At 41.8% G+C, this 22,694-nt stretch overlaps 1 protein-coding gene across 7 annotated transcripts in view; it reads right to left on the bottom strand.

Annotated features, from left to right (window-relative positions):
- The window catches only part of ADAMTS18 (ADAM metallopeptidase with thrombospondin type 1 motif 18), a 138,762-nt gene that overhangs the window by 69,871 nt on the left and 46,197 nt on the right, over positions 1-22,694 (bottom strand). For 2 of the 7 annotated variants that reach the window (XM_074370381.1, XM_074370379.1), the window contains exons 4-6: positions 3,467-3,749; positions 1,056-1,249; positions 723-806 (exon numbers count right to left, since the gene is read on the bottom strand). In XM_074370381.1, the coding sequence (XP_074226482.1) occupies positions 723-806; positions 1,056-1,249; positions 3,467-3,749 (561 nt within the window). Of the gene's footprint in view, positions 1-722; positions 807-1,055; positions 1,250-3,462; positions 3,750-22,694 lie in introns of all 7 variants that reach the window. The other 5 variants (XM_074370383.1, XM_074370382.1, XM_045504894.2 and 2 more) reach the window with 3 other exon arrangements.

Raw genomic sequence — 22,694 nt, 5'->3', positions numbered from 1 at the left:
AGATTTTAATTGTTGTCTTGTCTCTGACTCTCTGCTTTGCATATTCATTACTGGGGATACAGGTGAAGAGGAAAAACTGCAGGGACTTAAAAAAATCATCTGATTGGTAATTCCCACCTCAAAAATACAGTTTCAACAGCATAACCCTACAAAGCAGTAGGTGTCATGTCATGCAATCGAACACATTATGTTCTGTTTTACATCTCACCATAATCAATTCGAGGGCAGTTAAACATTCCTTTTCTATTTTCTGTAGTACGTAAGGTAGTGCTGGAAGATAGTAGCTTTGCCACCAGAATTTTCTGATGACTTACTTTCAGTATATTTTCAAAATATCCATTTGCAATTACCCAGAATATCCAATTTACAAAATCCAACTAAACTTTAAATCTATTATCAAACGGACTTTCCTTGTGAAGCCTGCATATTTGTATAATGTAATACCTGTATTTTACTTTCGTATTTGTATTACATATACCTATTTTATGTCCTGTATTTATGCATATATATTTTATATATTTATGTATAAATAATTATTTTGTGATATTTTAGTTACTTTAAATACACAACCCTATTAGACGGTACTTTCCTTGTGGGTAGGGTCAGGATACTTTCAAATGAATTTCCAAAGGCCAGTCCGTGGGGTGGCACACAGTAGGTGTTGAATAAGTGTATCCTGAGTGGCACAAAGAATGAAGAAATAAGCAAAGTTTGCCACTTACAGGTTCTTGTTCCAGAAGAATGAGGCTCACCACAACAATGTTTATATCACTTCCAATGGTCCCGTCTTTATATAGGCTGGAAACCTGTTGGAACAATTGAAATCAAACAAAAATAAAACCAAATTGGAAAATTTTGAAGATTGCCAGGGGAGATCAATCAGACATATTTGTAAGTATATACACTTCCAACTAATTTGACCAAATATAGGCACCTATGAAGCCGATTTCCTTAATTTTTTCCAGTAAAATCATGTGGCTACATCTCCAACCCACACGAGGGAATTCGGTGACTTTAGCTGACTTGGAGAGCCAGAGGGCTGACAAGTCCCTTACCATGTTCATGACTGTGAGAATGTACGTGGTGACGTTGGCCTTGCCGTGTTTTTCCACCATTTTCTTGTCTGCTACCACAAGGGTTTCCACGTTTAGGCCTTTTTGTGATTTTCCAGCTGATCTTCTGGGCCGCCCTGCGCTCCCGTATTCATCAAACCTGAGATAGGTGTCCTCTGTGGGAGGCTTAGGGGCATCTACAAGGAACAGAAGAGCATATGGAAGGGCTATCAGCAGAGAGCACCTGGGTGAGAGAGACAGAAATCTAAACAAGGGGAGGAGAGAGACCACCTAACCAACAATTCGCTCATCTACTGATAAACGATGCCACTAGTGCCTGTCTGGGGGCTTTGTACCTAACTTGTGGTCAAGAGAGAGTCTTTCAATACAAGGTTGGATGAATGGATGGATGGATGAACAGGTGCAGTAACCCAAAGATGCTCTTCTAAAGAGTGAAAGAAAGCAAGCCACAATTCTAGTTGGTAGAGCAGATCAGGAAAATCCAGTACTGTGGGAATCATCTTTAAAAACAGGGAAAGCTTATTTTATTGCTCAAAAAGCCCCTGCAGAACCAGACATTATCCTTTGCTCCTGAATTTATTATAAGACTTTGTACATTATTTTCTAAATAAAATTTAGAACTATATATCCTGTCAAACATGGCCAGTGCCTTATCCTCTCGTCTCATCAACACAAACTTGAAGGTAGCACAAAATAAGCAGTTGACAAGGACCCTCTGACCTGAGACTGACTTAGTTACAGGGGCAACAGCACAGTTAGGAGTGATATTTTAAATTATATTAGATACTTTGTAATAGATAAGGCGCAAGCACCACCTGAACAGAGTGGATACCAGCCAGAGTCTTTGAGCAGAGACCTGGAAGTACCTGTTGGGTTAGGTATGATCCTGTTAGTTAATGGACAGTGACAAATCCAAGGGTTGCTGGGAAGGAAAAGGACATTTGGGAAGCTCAGGACAATAACTATGTACTAGTAATACAGATAGATTTCAATATTTTAACAACTGGTACAGTTGTAATGGTGAAGTCAGTTCTCCACAGAGTGAAAGTAAAAGACCAAATTACTTAGAGTTACATTTAAAACTTCAAGTTGGCCATCGTGGTAAGTGATTGGGTTCCAGTTTCCTTATTAACGAAGAGTATGATATCCAATCATAAGGTTGCTCTCAAAGATTAGCTTTTATATCTCATATCAAATACGTATTGTTGCCACGATAAATATCATTACTATGATTAACACAACTATTATTATAAATCTCTGCCAAATAGATGTTCCTTAAAAGGGACGTTTCCGTAACACCCAAGTCCCCAAAACCAATTAAAGTGGTCCAAACTGTCTTGCACTATTGCTGCTGGTCAGCATCTCAGAGATATCAGTTCCTCTTCTCTGTGGGTAGAACTACCATCTGGCTGCTCTGCACAGCTCCATAGTCACCTGCCGCTCATGGCTACTGAGACTCTGACACGTGGCTGGTGCCACTGAAGGAACAGAATGTTTATTTAATTTTTATTAATTGTATTTAAAAATTTAAAAGCAATACTTGAGCTTTTTTAGCTACTGAAAAACTTAAGTATATTTGAACACAATCTGAGTACGTAAGTCTACTTTTAAACTTGAAATTTTATAAAATCTAGACACAGATTAAGTATTTCTCATGAGAATTTATTGTCTGCTTTGAAATTGTTCTCTAAGTGTAAAATAAATAGATTTCCAAAATTTAATATGAAAAAAGAATTAAAAAACCACTTAATTTTCATTTATGTTAATTTGTTATTCTGATGACATGTTGAGATGATATTCTATATATATTGGGTAAAATATATATATTTTTAATATTAATTGACCTATTTAAAAGTGTTTTAAAGTGGCTATTAGAAAAATTTAAATAAAATTTGGGGCTGCTGTTCTATTTCTAATGGACACTGCTGGTCTGGAAAAATGCATGTTGTGCCTGGCTCACAAACTTGTGTCCAAGTGTCCCTGTGTTTTCTTTGCCACCTCCACTCAGGGGCCAAGATTCTTGTTAATTGGGAAGTCTTTCCTTCAAGTCTTCAAAAGGAACACCCAACTACACCTGGAAATTCACCTCTGATTTCTTTCATTATTTGGAAAACTGAGTCCTTTTCTCATGGGTATGGAAACCAAAATAGTATTGAGATGTTGACTAAAAAAGTAGATGATGCTAAAAGAGCAAAAAAAAAAAAAAAAAAAAAATCAAAATCTTTCCAGTTTAACTTAGAAAAACTGATCAGTTTTTGCATGACGGGGATGATGACTGGTCCACCTCCAAAGTAAATTTCAGCGGGAGCTTAGTGTAGCCCAGCATAACCTGCAAGTCAGCACACCCAAGGGCACTTGAGAGGAACAGAACAAGAAAAAGTTTCCTTACATACATTTCTTGCGTCGTCCACAAAAATGCTGCTTTTGCAACCTTCGGTGGTGATGCTCTCTTTCTGGATTCCAAGATGTGTGGGGAGTGTGAGTTGGAGGGCGGACAGCATGGTTCTGGCTGGAGCCCGGGAAGTCATGGCAATGCTGGACCTTCTCCTCCGCTGTCCTCTTGTACAGCACGTGAGGATGGTGGCCTGCAGGTGAGCTGTAGTTGTGTTCCTGGGCCAGGAGCTGAGGTAATGGCGAGATGAGGAATTCATTTTTTCGTGTCCTTATTAGACCTGACTAAAAAGTCAAACAAAGAAAATATGAATGAGTCCATGCAGCCCTTTTGTTTAACCTGTTGATTTTTCAGCAATTTTGTATCAGCTACTTCCTATGTGTAGGCACTGCACTAAATGCTTGGCATGTAGCAGTCATTTTATCTGTACCATTAGCAGGTGCAACCATTATTATCCCCATTTTACAGATGGGAAAACTGAGGCTATGATCCCAAGTAGAAAAGCTAGCACTGGCACCCAGAATTCTCCACCTTCAGAGGCACTGCTTTTAACTACTATTCTTAGATGATGTTGGGGACTGAAGCCTGAGCCACATGACATCCTGGGAGTCTCCGCATCTGGGACATGGCATACACCAGGGGAAACACCAGACAGGGTGATGCATTTAAAAACAGGCTGATGCTCAAAGAGCTGATAGTGTAGGTCGTAAAAAGAAAGACATTCCATCTTGATTTCCTAAATAAAAGGATTAGTAAGGACGGCAGAGAAAGGAGTGAGCAGCTATCAGTGAGCAGGTAGAGGTCTGGGGAATCTGATGGGCTGCACCGTCATGAAGAGACATACCTGCTCAGTCAGAAGCAAAGAGGGCACTGGGGCAAGCCCATCCAATCACAATGACACTTTCCAAGTTCATGGCTCTACCTTTGCACTGATGTGTCAGTCACAATACACCCAGTCATATTTTCAGCATACCTGGTCCTCTCTGCCACATTTGGCCTGGAATTTTCCCAATATCCAGACCCTGCTATGGAAAGTGTGATCTGTGGACCAGAGGCTTCAGCCTTAACTGGAAGCTGGTTAGAGATGCAGACTCTGAGGTCTCTCCCCAGACCTGCTAAATCAGAATCTGTACTTTATTTAGATCCCTGGGTGGTCTGTCTGCCCATTAATGTTTGAGAAACATGGATGTAGACTAACAATCCTTAAACTGTGCTGAACATGAGCAACACCCGCAGATCTCAAATATGTACGTACACACACACACACACACACACACACACACGGAGTCATTCACTCCAAGGCAGAATCCTGTTCCACCAGAAACCAAATCTCTGTCCTGCGACTAACGCATCAGAATCGTTTGTAATCATCAGGTAATTATCACAGCGTATGAAATTGTGAGGCAGGGCTTTAGACTCCATCTTCTTCATGTACAAAGTGGGGACAACTCTTCCTGCCCCGGCAACCTTACAAGGGGAGATAAAAACAACCATGGTGGAAGCCCTTTATGCGCTGGATTCCAGTGGTTTAGATGATTGATGATGACGAGTGATTGAATCAATCCATGGTCACTGAGCACCAGCGAGATGCCAGGCTCAGGTTAAGTGCGAGCACACACCTGTGCAGGAAATATACACATACAGCACGTGGTTCACTGGGAGCCAGACACAGAAATATTCGTGTATGTAAAGGGGTGTGGGGTGACGGCAGGGTACCAGGGGAACACAGATCATCCCCCAGGGAGGATGGGTGGCATCAGAGGGGCTGTCCCCAGACCTTATTAACTCTATGTTACAATTCAGTTTCTCACTTCTAAAAGATGTCCTGGAATGTGTGACTTTTGTCCTGATTCTCATTCTACTTCAGAAGTCTGCTGCCTTCTTTAAGACTGTCTTATTGTCTGTAGCACCAGCATGATACCGAGAACTTGGACTCAAAGAGAGATGCTTTCCCTCATTCAGCACACACACACTGAGCCCCAGATTCACAGCTTTGTTCTAGGCTCTGGTGGAAAGAGGCACAAGGCAACTAAATAGTTCGCATCTGTGCTCTCGGCGAGGTGACGGGAGAAACCACTGGCAACAAGAATTTAAATGAGTAAAATCTCACCAGCCCAGGAATCCTGGCCATTGCATCTTTGGGCTGTATCTCAGAGCAGCCTGCCCGCTCTGGCTAGCCCAGTGCCCAGCTGGTAGACACTTTCATCCATCATTTGGACACTTTCTATCAAATCTTCCAAATCCCCTCGTCCTCCCCAATGTGGTCTCCTGACATCAGCCAGTGTCCTTGTCCAAACTAAACTGACTCACTTCACACTCTCTGGTATTCAACTCAGATCCAAATCCCTTTTCCTGGGCCACAGATTCCTCCATCATCTGCTGCCTGTCGAGCCGGGCAGCTATATCTGTCCCCTCTCCTTCAGCCCATTCTGAACAGGACACTGCTTTCCCTTCCTGAATCCAGTAAATTCTTCCACTTGAAAGGGAGCAGAATTCGCACCCCTCCAAACCTCCTGGGTGGAAGGATTACCATGAGATGATTATTTTTAAGAAGAAACAGCAGACCCAAGAGCAGCTCTGAAAACCTAGCAGAAGCGACCCCTTTCGGAAGAGTATTTCTGTTTAGAAGGGAAATCTCCATTGTCAGGAAATCACCCTACCTGAATGGAGGGGCTGACTAAAACTCTAGAAATTCTTATCAACAGAGAAGGTTCCACCTTAAATCTGTGTCACAACCATACCCTTGTTTACTGGGCTTTGCCTGACAGGCTCCCATAACTGCACCCCTCATGCCTTCTTGTGCCTTTAGCTGGAGACGGTACTTAGTGTGTGTTGTGGGGGGTGGCTTGGGCCTGGCGGGAAGAAGCTCAGTTCTCCTGGGTCGCTTCCGTCTGCAGGGAGTTACAGGATGTTAAACACCTACATGTTTTCTCCTGTTGATCTGTCCTGTATTAGAGGGAGGTCTCAGCCAAGAACCCAGAAGGGTGAAGGCCAAGTTCTTCCTCCTCGCCTATGCACTCTCAACAGAGTGTGCACACACTTTGCCTTCCATCCACAGTCTTCTTCCCTCCCCTGCAGACTCACTTGCTCAGTTTGTAATCTTTGCTATTGTCTCAGTGCAGCACCATCTCCAAGGGGAGACAGGACTCAGGACTCTGTTGAAAACTACCCTCCCCCACTTCTCGGTATTCCAGGTCCCCATTAATTCACTGTGTGCCCGTCTTCAAGGAAGGAAACAAAGAAAATGCAACCTCCCCATCCCCTCCGACATTTTAACGGACACGCCATGCACGGGCATTCCTGGTGTACGCCACATGCCAGTACATATGTATTTATTTCTCTATGAACATCTGTGGAATAAGTGAATTCAAGACTCTCAGAGTGGACAGGATGCCGAGAGCAGGCCGGCATCCTCCTCTCTTTCCAGCAGGGTTAACCAGAGCTGGGAAGCGGCATGTTTAGATGCATAAAAACCATGAACTCTTTCTACATGACAGATGTGAAGCCAGGAGCCCTCCAGAGGGTACCTTATTTCAACCTCACGGCCACCCTGGGAAGGAATCTCAGCAGGAAGTACAGGTAGAATTCAGTGCCCCCACACTTCCCAGAGCAGGGCCCCCTGATCTAAGCCTCCCTCAGTGCCCTCCCCTCTCCACGCTGCATGAAGACAAAAGACCCCATTTACAGTCCCCAAGAGACAGAGTGAACAGTTATAGGGGAAAAAAAACTGAGTGAATGATCCATGAAAAGTCCTCCAGCCTCACTAACTTCCTAACTTGGTTAAGCTAATATCAAAGGCTTCAGCCATGAAGGTGCCTTAAGTGGACTAACCGGTTTGGAAGCCTTCTCTTTTCTCCCTGTTTCTTGAGAACTGGAGGCAACTCAAATGCAGAGTGACAACTTCTGCACCAAGAAAGCAAAAAAAAAAAAAAAAAAAAAAAAAAGGCATCCTACATCGGGACAAGCACGTTGGGCCCAAACAGCCTTCCACTTTTCTGTTTATGGAGACAAGGACAAAAATCCAGAATAATTCTTTATGACAAAACAAGGATTTTTCTGGGCTGGATACTAAGGAAGAAAAATATTCTTTTGGGGGGGAGTGGGTGGTTAGATTGATGGAAAACAGTGTAGTCTAACCAAATAAATACATTTTAGAGTTTAAAAATTTAACCCCAGTACCTCTCAAGGGAGCCATCTGTTTAATTACAGAATGTGTGAAGCATTTTGAGTTCCTGAACACAGGCGACGTTCTGACAAAATGTGGCAAGAACACAAGACAGATCTGTGGTTCCACGGCTGCCAATTAAATGGAAGAAGCAGGGATTAAACGAGAGAAGATTACAAATGGGTATGAAATAGGCCTTTGTGTCAAGTACGAAGGAGAAAAGCAGGTTCTACAAGAGAAGACAGCAGAAAGAGTGAGGGGAATGGGGAGACTAATTCTGGAAGGTTTTTTGAGGATATTTTCACAGAGACTAGAAGCCCTTTCCTGGTTCACACAGGGGGAGCCCAGAGGGAACTAAGAGATGGACAGCTCAGAACTAAGTGGGGAGAAGCTGGCCAGGCAGGGGAGGGTGGTGGGGACCCAGAGACCCACCCAGAGGGGCTCGGCATATATCTGGAGAAAATTCTAATTTGAAAAGACACATGCACCTCGATGCTCATAGCAGCACTATTTACAATAGCTAAGACATGGAAGCAACCTCAATGTCCATTGACAGATGAAAGGATAAAAAGTTGTGGTATATACACACAATGGAATACTACTCAGCCATAAAAAGGGATGAAATCAAGTCATTGGCAGCAACATGAACGGACCTAGAGATGATTGTACTAAGTGAAGTAAGTCAGTCAGAAAAAGACAAATATCATATGATATCACTTATGTGGAGTCTAAAAATAATGACACAAACAAACTTAATCACAAAACAGAAGGAGACTTGCACAGACATAGAAAACAAACTTATGGTTACCAGGGGAGGAAGTGGGGTGCAGTAAACTAGGAGTTTGGGATTAACAGATGAACAACAAGGTCCTACTATATAGCACCAGGAACTATATTCAATGACTTGTAGTAATCTGTAATGAAAAAGAATATTTATATATATAACTGAATCACTATGCTGTACACCAGAAACTAACACAATATTGTAAATAAACTATACTTCAGTTTTTTTTTAAATGGGGGAAAAAAGAAGGGGCTGGAGCATGAAGACACCCTTAGGCATCCCCTAGAAGGACAGGAAAGGCCCCAGGTCTGTGGAGACGTGGGTGCAATAACTTTACAGCTGAATATGGTTCCCATGTGTTCAATCTTTTCAACCAATATTGTTCAATATCTTCCAGTTTTAAAGACCCAGAAATTCAGTTCCGTAGTTCTGCCAAGTTTAAAATTAAATGGGTACTGACCAAGAGTTAATACTCTATTTAGATCAGATTTTACTATCTGATACTTTTTAAAAGGAGATAATGTATTTTACGTGTTAGCAGTTGTTTCCTATTTTAGATTACAATGGCCACAATGATTCTCAAAGGACTCAGGTCAGGTGTAAATCACACTTCAAGAAATTTCCCTCAATTTCTATTTAAAACACCCTCCCTGTAGTTCACATCTGAACTCTATCAAAGCTTTAGATGTAACATACACCACAAGACTGCAGATTCCAGAAAGAGTTGATGAATTAAGTGGTGGAATGAAGACCTAATTCTTTTTAAAAAGTTTGGTGTGAACAACCTTAAAGATCAATGAAAATCAGGAAGAGACGAGTTCCCCGAAGGCAGGGTCCACGTCTCAAATGACTGGGATCCTGACACGTGTACCTATTACACACTCAAAAATCAAAGACTTAAGGGATGAATGAGGTTTGTTAACAGTGAAACCAAGCTTCAGGTGAGATAATACATCTTAAAGAAACAGCTTGAAATAATAATTTAAAAAGAACCCCATGGGCAGTATCATTATTCTATTTCTATTTTCAGTAAAGATGAACAGTCAGAATAACAAAGTAGCCCCCATGAGGCTGGCTGGAGAAGTACTGACAACATCCTCTTGTGGTTACCAATGATCAAATGATTTTTCACTTTTTAATTTTTAACCTATCTCCAACCACAGCAACATAAAAATATTGTGACTTCAACGGAGGCATCACTTTCTTTTACGACAACAGGGATGGACCTAGAGAGTGTTATGCTCAGTAAAATAAGTCAGACAGAGAAAGGCAAACACCAGTATAATCTCACTTGTATGTGGAATCTACAAAACAAATGAACAAACATAATAAAACAGAAACAGAATCACAGATACAGAGGACAGACAGGTGGCTGCCAGAGGGGAGGGAGTGGAGGGCATAAGAGAACTAGGTGAGGGTAATTAAGAGGCACAAACTTCCAGTTACAAAATAAATGAGTCATGGGTATGAAGTGTACAGTGTGGGGAATATAGCCAATAATTAGGTAATATCTTTGGATGGTGACAGCTGGTAACTAGACTTATCATGGTGAACAGTTTGAAATGTATAGAAATACTGAATCACTGTGCACCAGGAACCAACAGAGTGTCGTAGGTCAGTTAGGCTTCAAACGCAAACAAATTCACTCATAGAAAAACAGATCAAATTTGTGGTCACCAAATTTGTGGAGGGAGAGGAAACTGGATGAAGGCAGTCAAAAGGTACAAACTTCCAGTTAGATAAGCAAGCACTAGGGATGTAATGAACAACATGAAAAACACAGTCAACACTGCTGTATGTTATATATGAAAGTTCTTAAGAGTAAATCTTAAGAGTTCTAATCACAAGGAAAAAAATTTTTTCTTTCTACTATTTAATTTTATATCCTAATGAATTGATGGGTATTCACTAAACTGATTGTGGTCATCATTTCAGGATGTACGTAAGTCACATCATTATGCTGCACACCTTGAACTTACACAGTGCTGTATGTCAGTTACATCTCAATAAAACTGGAAGAAAAAAAGAATAACTACTTTAACTTCGAGGGGAGCAGGGGAGGTGAAGACATCACACTAAAAAAAGAAAAAGATTTGTCCAAACAATAGAACTAAATAATAAATAACCAATTTGTTGCCCAACATGTATGAAGACATGCCAGAGGAGAAATCTCAGTTCAGAAAAAGCAAAAGCTTCAGAAAGTGTCATCAGCATGAAACAGAAATCCACGCTCCAGGGGTTGGGGAAGGAAAGAAAGTAGCAGAGAAATGAAAGACGAAGAAGTAAGGAAAAGGCTGAGAGAGTCTTTAAGGAAAATCACTGGCATGAGGATGTTTTAGGATTTTATAAAGAAGTAACAAATGGTATTGAGATAAAATGGAACGGTACAAAGACAATGAAGGAAGGGAAAGGCTCAATCTAGACAATCAAAGAGTTTAGAGGTAAAATTTAAGCCCTGCTGCTTTGCTAGCTGGGCTTAAGCATTCTGAACTTCCGTTTACTTTTTTTCCCACCTGTGAAATAGAAATAAAAGTTATCCCTAATGTGAGGCTTCTCTTTGATTAAATAGGTGAATATTTATCAGGCCCTGTTCCTAGTTGTGAATTGTTTGGTAAATGTTAACATAAAAAAGAGCCATAATGATTTTTAAAAAGAAAATTAGGGACTTGAGAGTACATTTAAAAAAAAAAAAAAAACTAGGTTCAGGCGAAAACACGTGGAACCATTTCTGGTCTAACGATCAGAGAAGAGACAAAACCTGATGTTATTATGCTGAGAGCATACAGACACTGGTAACATCCTTACTTCTCTGTAATGTACATAATTCTAAGAAACTGAAATAGAACTCTTTGCCACGGGCATCTACAGGCAGAGATGCTTTTACAGACAACCGGGACAGGCCCTCACACGTGGACATACACTTTGCAAAAAGAACGTATGTTCAGGATTCCCTATTATTGTCAAAGGGGGAATAATGTCATACTTTTGGATAAAAAACACAAAACTACGTATGTCAACAAAAACATAGCATTTCTCATCATATCAATATGATCATCAACTGGACTCACAATAAAATGTGATTTAGAAGGGAATTTATGTTTTATCAATTCATATGTATATGGGAATTTTCCTTCAAAAAAACCATAAAGCCCAGGCAATCAAAATTCATGGGAGTTTGGGACTGACAGATACACACTGCTGTACATAGAACAGATAAACAACAAGGATCTGCTGTAGAGCACAGGAAATTGTATTCAATTTCTTGTAATAAGCTATAACAGAAAAGCATCCGAATATATATGTATGTATATATGTGTATATGTATAACTGAATCACTTTGCTGTACAACTGAAACTAACAATGTAAATCACCTACACTGCATTAAAAAATAAAATGAAAAAAAAACTTACTCAAATACTGTCAATATCCCCCAATTGCTCACAGCCTGGTGAGAGAGGGGGCCATGGAGCTAGTAAGGGTCACAACACATTTTCAGTTCTGTGATGATTAAGTGTGCCTTTCAGCTTTTCTATTATCTCTTGAGGAAGGTTACAAACCTCTCAGGTACAATAATAATAGTGCTTCCCTTAGAGGAATTTTAGAGGATTAAATGAGTTAATATCTTTAAAGTGCTAAGAACAGTGTTTGGCACGGAAAACACTCAAAACCTGTTTACTGTTGTTATAATTACTGTATTTGATTATTTGAGGAGACAGAGCAGAGAAATGGTGCCTTTTTCTAACCGTGTGTTTGTATTATAATTTTCTCCCTCACCTGGATCTGAAATTCTGGGAAGTGGCATCAGTGCTCTGTTACTGGAAAACAATGAAAGGACTAAACAAGGCTTTAAGACCCGCAAAGAGGCATATTAATGAAATTCTTTGAAAGGTAACTGAAGATATTTAAAGATAGAGAAGAAATCATGTATTTTTCTACCTTGGAGAGTTGTGGGAATTCTAGGTTTTAGTTTTGGTTTGTTTTGATGGGGACAGGAAAGAGAAATGGCAGGCAGAAATGAATCACTGGACCACTCCTCTGATGTGAGCCTTTTTGAAAAGACTCATCAACTTATCACCCATAATGTTCATTAGTTAAATTATTTAAATCTATCCTAAGTCCCCTCCAAAAACCCAACCCTCTATCTATCTGCCCTCGTCTGAAAATAGACATCAACATGGGGAAAAGGATGTTTTCGATCCACCTTAAATGATAGATGGATGGTTACTGCTGGAAGAAAAAAAAAAGTGAAGTAGATTTTTCAGGGAATATGGTGGAATGTACCATAATCGTGGACTAGAGCTCTCAAGTTATATGCTAGTCATTTGTTTGGATGGGACAGGTAAAGGGCTACCTCCTCCCAGTGAACACCTGTGCAGATTACTCCAAGGCTGTTCAACAGATGCTCACGGAGCAAGCACTCTGCCTGTGATACCCACAGCTGCGTCCCTGGGCAAACATGATTTACCCTGGTGACCCCTGACCTCAGCTAGGTAGGTAGAGCCTCCACGGACTCTCAGTCCCTACGGCTTTCTGAGTCACACTGATAATGACGGATTAGAACAAAGGTTCAAAAATCTTGCTATAATAAGTCTTAGAAATGCCTGTGTTGTTGTTGTTGTTGTTGTTGTTTCCTTTGTTAACCAGAGACCAGCTACTTCTTCAAATACTCCAGTAAGGCTCAAAATGAATTTTCCTTTTCTTTCACTTACACTAACCAAATTTGGCTCCCAAACAATATTAACTAACATGGCTTTGACCATATGCAATGCTTTATGCTACTGACACAAAGAACAGATCCAGTCTCTTCCTTCAAAGCACTTCAACCATAACCGTCTGTCCTGGTCAAGATGAGGCCATTCATGCAGCTCTACAGAGATATGAAGAACATGCTGATGCAACTTATTTATTTGACTAATTAACAATATTTCTACTGAAATAAACACTTAATGACTTTGACAGCTCCAGTCTCATGAGCCCAGATATGGTGGTTCACAACTCAACATTGGGTTGGGGTATATGCCAATCCTGTCCATTCTCAGAGGGGCAAATACCTCTAAAAAACTTTTTTTCAACAGTGGATTAATATCAAAATGGTTAACATGTTTACCCTGGCCTACTGTACACATTTTAGCATTAATTTAGAAAAAAATTAAATACACACATGTTCATACAAACACAGTTTTCATAAGCAGCCACAATTTATGCTTCAACACGGATAAATTAATCCAAGTGGTTTAATCGTGATCAACAGGTACTGGGGAGTATCTCTCCTCTCTTGGCACCTTCCTTTACTGCCCCATCTGGAAGAACAGATCACTATTTCCTCTGTATCAGACACTGTGCAAAGTAATCTATCTGCAAAACCTCATCTGCCTCTCGCCACAGTTCTATTTGATGGGTCCATTTACCTCTCTGTATTCCAGGGTGGTCTGAGCACCCAGCCCTCCCTTACTCTTAAATGTACATCCTACCAGGATTCAGGAAAAGTTCAAGAAACACTGTAATTGAAATTTGCTAAGAAAGTAGAACTTCAATGCTGTCTCTCTCATTCACACACACACAAAGGTAAATATGCACAGTGATAGATATGTTAATTAACCCAATGGGGAGAATCTTTTCACGATGTATTTGTACAGCAAATTGTCACGCTTGTGCTTTAAATATCTTACAACTTTAGTTGTTAACTGTACCTCAATAAAGCTGGAAAAAAGGAAAACAAAGGTTTCAGAGAGGATATGATGTTTTGTGGGGAGCAGGGGAGCAGCCCAAGCAGGGTAGCATACCAAATTAAGGTATGACTCTTACCAAAAAACTTCTGGGCTGGCTTAATGTAGGTCCTAACCTCCTGTCAACTGCCTTCTACTGCCACTACAGATGTCTCTGAAGGACACAGAGAGGTGCCCATCAACTCAGATCTTCCAGGAATGAAGGCTGGGTGTGAGTGGCACTAAAACAGAGAGTCATCCTTTTGGCTTCCCCCTCCATTGCCACCCCAAAGAGAGGGCCCTGAACAGTGTTACTGAGAAGCTTCTCCATGGATCTGGAGATAACCAGTTCAACTTCCAAATGTGGACTTACTGGATGTGACTGATCTAGTTTCAATGACAGCCTGCGGTGCTCTGGTTTTCTCCCTGCTACTGCATTGCACGCACTTTCAGAGCAGCGCTGGGCCACTCTGCTTTGCAACAGCCATGGCACATCTGGGATGTCTGAGACACTCTGCACATCTCCGGGAGAGATGCATACATAATAATAAGGAAGAGAAATCACATCTTTCCAGCCTCTCAGACAGCTAACTATGCCTTGGCAATCAACAAGAAGGACAGATGTCAAAGCTGCATGACCCTTACAAGGAGCACGGTCATGAAAACTTCCGCATCGAGGGGAGACTAAGGAAGGAGCCTTTTGACAGCCCTGGGTCGCATAATCCTCTGCTCCAGCCTTTTCTTGAGAATCAGATCATTTCAAAGGAAGCCTAAGAAAAGATGTCATTTGGAAAACACATGACTGCCATAAAGGCTGTTGGTTAATTGTGAGGGACCAGGTGGAGATGGCTAGCATGTCTGGATTTAATAGAAACCAGACTTTCCACCGACTTCACGTGGGACCACGTGGCCAGCCTTTCCCCTAGACCACAAGGCTTTGGTGCTGTGTCTGCTAATAACAGTCCTTCTCCTTGACACATCATATCAGCAGCCTCTGGGTGGCAGTGGGGGGAGGGGGGCATGCCAAATGTCTGGGAGAAGAGGGTCAGAACTAATGTCCATCTAAGTTGTGTTTTTTAATGTCAATATCAGAATCCAAATTTGTGCTCCCAACAACAAATTCTGATTTTCTCCAAATGGCGTCCTACTGAATGTGGTAGTATGGGGTTCACAATGCTGAGAAAACTGATGTATGACTGACCCCTGAGCTCCTAGCTCTGTCCTTCTGTGTTCTCACTCCAGCTTAGACCTGTATCACCCCAGATGGAGAACAGAGCAGTGGCCTCCTGTCTCATCTCCCTGTTGACAATGCCCACCTCTTTTGCTCCAACATTACTTTTCTAAAGCATCACTTTGAACAGCTCACATTCACACTGTTTTATTACAGGACAAGTGCCAGAACAAGAAATATGGATTTCAAACCACTTTGCAGTCCAGTCCAATCTAAATTCAGCCCCCCGCCCCCAGCCTTTCTACCCATCTTCTACCCTATTTTACTGAACCCCAGGTATGCTGGCTCCATTGCTGTTCCATCAACAGGACAGCCAAGCTCCTGCCCCAGGAGTTGTGTGTCTAGAACGTTCTTTTCCCAAATACTTCATTTAATTTAGATTTTTGCCAAAAGGCCACATCTTCAAATCATCCGGTAAAAACAAAGCAGACCTCGTCATTCTCCATCTCAGTTATTTTCATTTTTCTGTTTAGCCCTTATCATTACTTGATGGTCCATCATGCAGCTGTTGGCTTATGTATTTATTGGCCATTGCTTCCTAACTCCCCAAACCCTAGGAGAAAAACAACCAATTAATGAGATACATCATACCTGTTTCCTGATTTACTTTCTGATTTACCTGCCCCTCAAGCAGACTTCTCCACCATCCTGCCGTGAATGAGAGAACACACAACTCTCTGCGGGCGTACAAAGTCAGGGCACACTGCCTCCAAGGATGATGCTCAGACTCTTATGTGGTGAGGCATGGCTGAAGGTTTTGAAGGAAAAAGACCTAAGAACCCATCTATATAATAGAAAACTGATTGGACCCAAATTATAGGGATTCTCTGTCTCCTAGAACAGTGAAGGATAAACCAATTTAACACTTTGTTTTCTGCTTAGCATTGTTGTGAAATACGCCAAAAATTCAGACTAAAATATTACATACAGAGCGTACATTGCTGACATCCAGTTTGTCAACTCTTACTATGCACCATTTTGCTTTAGATTTTTTTTAAAAAGAGCCTAAATATTACAGAAGTAAGGAATTAAAGTATTGAAATCTAAACTCTCAGGGTCAGTTAAGAGGAATATTTTCATATAAAGTTAGTATCCCTTGCTATCAAAACTAACTCCTTGCTATCTGAAAATAATGAATCTATTATTATTGGTTATTCTTGCTATTTAAATTCCCACCATCCACATTTATTTGGTTTCTGAATTTGGAGAGTAAGGTATGTGTATAGTTGGTGCTTAATGCGTGTTTTCTGACAATAGTGATTTTCCCACAAGGAATGGTCGACACGGGTCCTGTGACTCAGCTGGAGCTGCATAAGTGGTGTCTGTTGTATTTGCCAGAGAGCAGAGCAACCATTTTTGGAAGAACTGATGCTCCTCCACTCCCAAGGCTGCTGCCTTGCTGATGCACAGCATCAGGAAGACACATGTTTTCACTTGTTTCTGTAGTGGTGATGGGTTATGTCAAGCTCTCCACCCCACCTTGCTCTGCCTCCCTTGGAACTGACAGCATTCATTTGTTGCAAAGGCAGCTGGAGCAGGAAGCGCTGCCAGCAACCAGCTGTCAGCGATGGGATGAACTATGCTGCATAGCATCATCCCATTGGACGGCGGCACAGCAGGGCCAGATGATTGACTGGACTTCCCAAGTTCCCCCAGGGGTGGTGTGCAAGAACCAGAGATGAACACCATGTTGGAAATGCCTGGTCCCAATTTTCCTCAGTTATTTATCTTCTTTGGCCCCTCACTATCCTCCTGCTGAAGGTAAAACCAAGGAAAATAATCATAGGATTATGGGATGTTAGCAATTGTGTACTTCACCCTCATGATTTTCCAGAGAAAGAAAATGGGATTCAGAGAGAATAAAGAAATTGCCCAAAGTCTCACAATTGATTTGCAGCATATTGTTCTGCTTAGCATTCAGCCTTCTGGTCTACCAAACGAAGACACTGCCCTTGATGATTTAAGGGCAAGTTCCACATTGGAAATTCTCATCTTTGTATCAGCTGGTATGACATGCAGGTAACAGACTGTGATGCAAAATACAATTTCTGCACAGGATAGCAAACTCCCTAGAGAGTCCGGAACACACATAGCAATGAATGTGTTTGTTGACAGAGCTTCATAGGATCAGAGCCCATGTAGCACCCTGAGATCCTGTCTTCAACCTGGCTGAACATCACACTTAAAGATGCACACACCTGTTCCCAACTCAGCCCCTCAGAGCCTGAATTTCTGGGCTTTGGAAACCAAACTTCTACAACAGAGATGACAAAGCAATGCCCATGGGGCCAACCTGATTCTCAGTAGGTTTTTCTCCCCAGCTTAACTGAGGTATAATTGACAAAAACTGTACATATTTAAGCTGTACAACATGACATTTCGATCTACATAATACACTGTGAAATGATTACCAAAATCAAGCTAATTAACATATCCCATCACTTCACACAGTTCCCATGTATTTTGTGTATGCGCTGAGGATACTTAAGATTTACTCTATTAGCAAATTTTAAGTTTATGATACAGTATCATTAACTATAGTCACCATGCTGTACATTAGATCCCCAGAACTTATGCATCATGCAACTGCACCTCTTGACCAAGATCTTTCCATTTCCCCCACCCTCCGGTCCCTGGCAACCATCGTTCTGGTCTCTGGTTCTATGAGTGTGACTTTTTTAGATTCCACATATAAATGACATCATTTAGTATTTGTCCTTCTGTGTCTGGCTTACTTCACTTAGCATAATGCCCTCCAGGTTTACCCACACTGTCGCAAATGATAGCATTTCCTTCCTTTTGATAGCTGAATAATATCCCATTGTGTATATATATTTCTCTTCCACTCATCCATTGATGGGCACTGTGGTTGATCCCACAGCTTGGCCTTTGTGAATAATGCTGCAATAAACACGGCAGTGCAGATGTCTCTTTGAGATCCTCATTTCATTTCCTTCAGATGTATACCCAGAAGTGGAACTGCTGGATCAGACGGTAGCTCTATTTTATTTTCTGAAAAACTTCCATATTGTTTTCCTCAGTGACTGAACACTCCCACTGATGGAGTTGCTTTTCTCCACATCCTTCCCAACGCTTGTTCTCTCTTGTCCCTTCAATAATATCCATTCTAATAGGTATGAGGTGATACCACGTTGCTGTTTGGCTTTGCATTTCTTTGATTAGTGATGTTGGGAACTTTTTCTTATACCTGTTGGCTCTTTGCATGTCTTCTTTTGAGAAATGTCTATCCAGGTGCTTTGCCCATTTTTAAATCAGGATGTTTGTCTTCTTGCTATTGAGTTGAGTTCCTTATATAGTTTAGCTATTAACCACTTATCAGATACACACTGTACAGGTAGTCGTACTTTCATTCCGTAAGTTGTCTCTTTGGTTTTTTCATTTCCTTTACTATGCAGAAACTTTTTAGTTTGATGTAGTCCCTTTTGTCTACTTTTGCTTCTGTTGCCTCTGCTTTTGGGGTCATATCCAAAAACTTATTGCACAGACCAGTGTCAAGAAACATTTTCCCTGTATTCTCTTCTAGTAGTGTTACCTTTTCCAGTCTTATGTGTAAGTCTTTAATTCATTTAGCTTCAATGTTGTGAAGATACTTCCCTGCATGGATGGCTGTTCAAACTGTTTCCATGGGGACAAGCACCGAAAACTTCTACTCCACCATCTTGCTGATGTAAACCCTGCTCAGTAGGTTTTGTTGTTCAACTCTGTGTTAAACCCAATATTGTCATTTCATCCAATTATTCGGGAGAAGTCAGAAATTCTGTTTTGTATGTACAACAACTGGGCAGCAGTACAGAGTCGCTGCCCCCTAAGGATACATCACATACTCTCCAGTTTATCACAATCCCCAACCCTCCCCATTGTCCCACATCTCTCATGACACTACTCATCTGGTTCCTGCAGACATGCCACCTTGTCTGCTCTGACACTGACGCAGTTCAACCTCATATTTGATGCATGGCTTATGTTAGGAGTCATGTCTTATTTTCCAAGGCATATCTTTTTCCCTTTTTTTCACATCTGCCAGATCACCCAGAACAAAGCTAACTCCACATACCTGCCACACACAAATCTAACTTTTGAGGAAAACATATCTGGATCTTAATGAAGAGTCTATACTGAGCAAAAAGAAAAGGGCTGGGATTTCAAGTCTGGACTCAGATCCAAGTTCTGACTCCACACATAAAACCTCTGCAGCACTACCTACCTTGGTCCTAGTTTCCTCATCTGTGAAAGAGGAAGAACTACTCACAATTCCGTTGTTTAGCACTGTGTGGGATTACATCAGGGAATGCCTGGGGAGCACCCTGCTTGGTGACAGTCATTAACAGATCGATGAGTGGTCCCTGTTGGCATGAGGCAGGTAGATACACACAGCTTTCTTAGAAGGCTGGAAGAGAAGCCTGGCTTATTTACCTTGTGAGGTTTGTGAGTTTGCAAATACTGGGTGCTTTGATGCAGAAACCAACTACAGAAGCCTATAGTTGGGTAAACATTTCTCTTCTGTGAACCAAACCTGCCTTCTGTAGCATCCAAATGACTAGTCTAAACAGATGCTGGGGCTGGAGGAGGGCGCCTGGGGGCAAAAATAGCAAAGGATGGTTTGCCTTATTTTAAACGAATACCCTCCATCCAGATTCAGCTTCAGAAAGACATAAACAGAATGTAAGGCAAAAGCATATGCTGTTAACTCATTAACACAGAACTGAGGGATTAACTGAATGTGCACCGTGACTTCCAGGTTTTTCCTCCCGCTCTCACAGGTTTCCTTGGCTTATCCAACCATCATGCAAGTACTCTTCCTATTACAAGCACGGGGGGCAGGGAGACAGGAAGTGGTTTTCCTGCCAAGCATCAGGTCATTTCCATCTGATGTTGGTAGTTACATATTAGTCTGTCACGGGTCATGGATCAGTTTACAAAGTTATTCAAAATGTCGGATGGCTCAGGCCACCCTTGTCCCAAGACAAATTGTATTTCCATACACCAAGTATGTAGAGGCTTCCAGATTACTGATAAAAACTAGGTTCTTGGAAGCAATCTCAAAATGCACTGTTCAAGAGTGTGCACACAGAGACAGCTCTATCTTAATGCCGCTGCTCATGCTCTGTACTCTGCAATTTACTCCAGAGTGCCTTCTTTTATTTTAACATAAAGCGTTTTAAAGTGACTTGCTCCTGCTGTCACGTCTCCCCTTTAATCAGAGATTACAGACTGTATATCAGTGGTTTACCAAGACCACATTAAAAAAATCAGCAGTGGGATACTAAGTCCTTTAACTTTTGCCAAAGGGAGAGAGAGAGAGTCTTATTTGATTCTCCAACCATAGCTAAGGTAACATGTGAACTGAGATGGCAGCTGATATCTTCCATTTATCCATCAGCAACAGAGGCTGTGAGGAGGACTGGACCTCTGCTCTCCAGCAGCTTGCTTGTTTACCTGATGGCTGCCGCCGCACCTGGGTGCTGTGGGCTCACCAACAGCGTGGGGGTGGGAAGGCAGGGGCCGGCTTTTGTATTCTTTGACTTTCTCTCACACCACGACACTTCCCCAGTCTCCCACTCCAGGATTAAAGCAGGTGGGTCTTTCTCCTGTTCTATCAACTTGCCAAACCTATTTCGGGCATCCTCCAGTAGGCACACTGTAACCCCGAGCTCTGTAACGCTGGACTCACCTTCTCAGAAAGCATTTCCCTGACATCTAGTCAGAAGCACCCCTCCTTACGTCCCGATCACTGGCAGCATTGTGACTGGGCCGCAGACTGGGACCAAATGCCTGGGCTCCAGCTCTGACACCACTGCTCATAAGGCTTGTGACCTTGGCTGAGTTACCTGACCCCTGTGCCTCAGTTTCCTGAGGACAAATGCAGGACACAGACTTGCCCTGAGCATTAGAGACAGTAATAGAGGGAAACCACTTAGAGTAGTGTCCGTGGATCAGACTGGATGGACTGGTTCTTTATCTTTCCCACCAACATCTGGAGTAGCAGAGAGGAGGGACCTTGTATGTCCTTGTCCAGTTTTCCATCCCTAAGCTTCCCAGCATCAAGAGTGGTGTCTAATGACAGATTCTGAATAAGTATTTGTTGATTGAGTGAATGAGGTCCAAGCAATGCTTTTATGGCATGATGGCGGCCACTAATGACGTTGGCAGCAATGTAGTATCGTGAAGTGGAGAACCAGGGACATGATTCAACAATGAATAAGAACAAGAGTATCCCAAACTTTGCATTAGCAATTTCCACAGAGTGTATAAAAGATTACAGGGAGCTATACTCAAAGACTTGTAATAACCAATAATGAAAAAGAATACAAAAAATAATGTATCTATATATATATGTATATATGTATGACTAAATCACTATGCTGTACACCAGAAACTAACACAACATTGTAAATCACCTATACTTCAAGTAAATAAACAAACGAAAGACTACAACCTCTGTGAGGAGTTGGATATTATTTCATTTGTTATTTTTTTCAGGGGGGGTGTGAGAATGGAGCAGAGTCTGGAAAACTCCCCACATGACAGCATGTGAATGTCAGATTAATTCATTCAATAGATATCGAGGATTTACAATGGGCTAGATGCTGATCTAGGCCGTGGGGATAAGGAATACAAAAGTTCTGGCCTCTGCATCAGGGTGCTGGGATCCTGACCAGGGAGACTGACAGCTATACACATATCACAAGACAGCCTCCTTCTGCCCCACCCGCCATCCATAAAGAAGCTTGGGAGATCACTGGAGGGGTAGCTCACAAATGCTTAGAAAGGCTCATTGGAAGAGGGGATATCTAAGCCAGAAGTCTCTAATCTTTGTGAGGCCAGTGAGCAAGTTGGGGGTGAGGATGGGGGGAGGATACCCAGGTGAGGGAGCAAAGGTCAGAGAGAGAGAGGAGCTCAGTCACCTGCCGCTGTGTGATTTGTCAAGCAGAAAATGGTCTTGTGCACAGGCATGGGATGCATATGCTTTTGGAAGTGAAAAAGTGGCAGACTTTTTAAAGCCCCCAATATGAAAAAGGTAATGTATACCCACATGTGATTCCAAATAAAAATAACATTATTAGGAAAATGTACATTCAGCTGACAGAGAAATGGCTGGAATTTTACAACTCACGAAGCAAAAAAAGCCATTCTACTCATGAAAGCTAAAGGCTGTGAGCTTTATCCTGAGAAAAACGGAGAATCATCAGGGATTTGATCCTGGGGAAAGTGAACGGGGCTGCTGTGTGAAGGATGGATCGCAACCAAAATAAGAATCGGGACTATGAAATCCATCAGAGGCTACTGCCTGGGGTTTTGCAAGAGAAAATGGCAAGGGAAATT

Source organism: Camelus bactrianus, chromosome 9, assembly GCF_048773025.1.
Source record: "Camelus bactrianus isolate YW-2024 breed Bactrian camel chromosome 9, ASM4877302v1, whole genome shotgun sequence".
In the NCBI taxonomy this organism is placed as follows: Eukaryota; Metazoa; Chordata; class Mammalia; order Artiodactyla; family Camelidae; genus Camelus; species Camelus bactrianus.
Note: the sequence above shows the minus strand (reverse complement) of the source record. Positions and strands in the feature narration are given on the sequence as shown.